This window comes from Mus caroli, chromosome 8 (assembly GCF_900094665.2).
Source record: "Mus caroli chromosome 8, CAROLI_EIJ_v1.1, whole genome shotgun sequence".
NCBI lineage: Eukaryota > Metazoa > Chordata > Mammalia > Rodentia > Muridae > Mus > Mus caroli.
In genome coordinates this window covers 85278687-85280039 of record NC_034577.1, presented here as the reverse complement: position 1 = coordinate 85280039, position 1353 = coordinate 85278687, and the positions used below count along the sequence as shown (strand labels likewise).

Genomic DNA, 1353 nt, shown 5'->3' with positions numbered 1-1353 from the left:
GGTCCGGAGTACAGAGAGCAGGAGCACCGAGGTCTGGAGTACAGAGAGCAGGAGCACCGAGGTCCGGAGTACAGAGAGCAGGAGCACCGAGGTCCAGACAACGGAGAACAGGAGTATGGAGATGGGGAGTATGGAGATGGGGAGTACGGAGATGGGGAGTACGGAGATCGGGAGTACGGAGATCGAGATTATGAAGATCCTGAGTACAGATACAGTGATCAGGAGTACAAAGGGCAGGATTATTGCGATCCAGTGTATGAGAGATTGGGCGTACAGAGCTTGGGAGTCCCCGTTGTTCAAGTAAGGGAAGACGTTGATAAACTTCACTCCCAATGAGTCTGAATAAATAATAAATGAAGGTCATTTTCAAAGCAAAGGGCACAGAACAAAGAGACAGGACTACCAGTGTTTATTCAGCTAATGCCGGGAGGTTTAATTCACACCCCAGGCTTCAATTTCCTCAACTAAACTGGGTTTTAGGTATGTTCTGTTTTCCATACCTGTGCTGCTAAATCCGAGTCGAGCAGAGAGAGAAACGGCAGAGAATCATAGAGGATGTGTAGCAGGGAGAGCCACAGTGAGTGGCTTGGAGGGCAAAGCATGGATGTTACAAATCTATTTACCTAGGCACTGGGTACATCTGTTCCACTGTCAACTGGTGCCTTTTCTTTTCTTCTTCCTTTTAAATCAAGTCTGACTCCTTTATACATTGATAGCATTTGCTTTAGAAATAAAACGCCTTGCTGAGCATAACAGGCTATTATTGTGAGAATATTACAATGTGGTTTGATTTTTCAACTCAGAAGGGACTGAAATATTGAGGTTCTGTCTGTCTGTCTGTCTGTTCTGTTATTGTTTATTTCCTGTCATGAAAGACTCCCCAGATTGCAGTTGTAACCTTTTCAGCACAACAGGCACAGAACTGCCATCCAATTTGTTCTGAAAGTATTTGTGTGTGTGTGTGTGTGTGTGTGTGTGTATCATCCCAGGGGGCTGGAAAGGATAGCTGAAGGATCACAGATCCAGGGGTGTACATGCACGTAACTAAGGGGGTACACGAACTTAACAAAGGGGGCACCATTACTCACAGCTTCAGGTTTTCCTTGATGCTGGCTATCGCCATTCACATCACTTCCTGTTCCTTTCCACTTGTTGAGAGGGGATAGAGGAATTCATCATGGCTCTTCCACAGCATTAGAGACATTAGTGCTCTGAGTGTGAAGGAATAAAAACATTTACGGGTTTATCTAATGGTGATCAGAGAGTTAGGTTTTCAGGAATATATGTTATAAGTATTGTGTAATTTACATTAGACTGATGAACTCCAGAGAACTTAGAATGATAACATTGTTC

General features: G+C 44.2%; 1 protein-coding gene across 1 annotated transcript in view; it reads left to right on the top strand.

Moving 5' to 3' along the window:
• Positions 1-752, top strand: part of LOC110300577 (ribosome-binding protein 1-like) — a 13793-nt gene extending 13041 nt beyond the window's left edge. Inside the window, exon 3 of the mRNA XM_021170800.2 lies at positions 62-752. Coding sequence (XP_021026459.1) covers positions 62-194 — 133 coding nt within the window. The 3' untranslated portion in view covers positions 195-752. The remainder of the gene's footprint in view (positions 1-61) is intronic.
• Positions 753-1353: the final 601 nt, after the last annotated feature.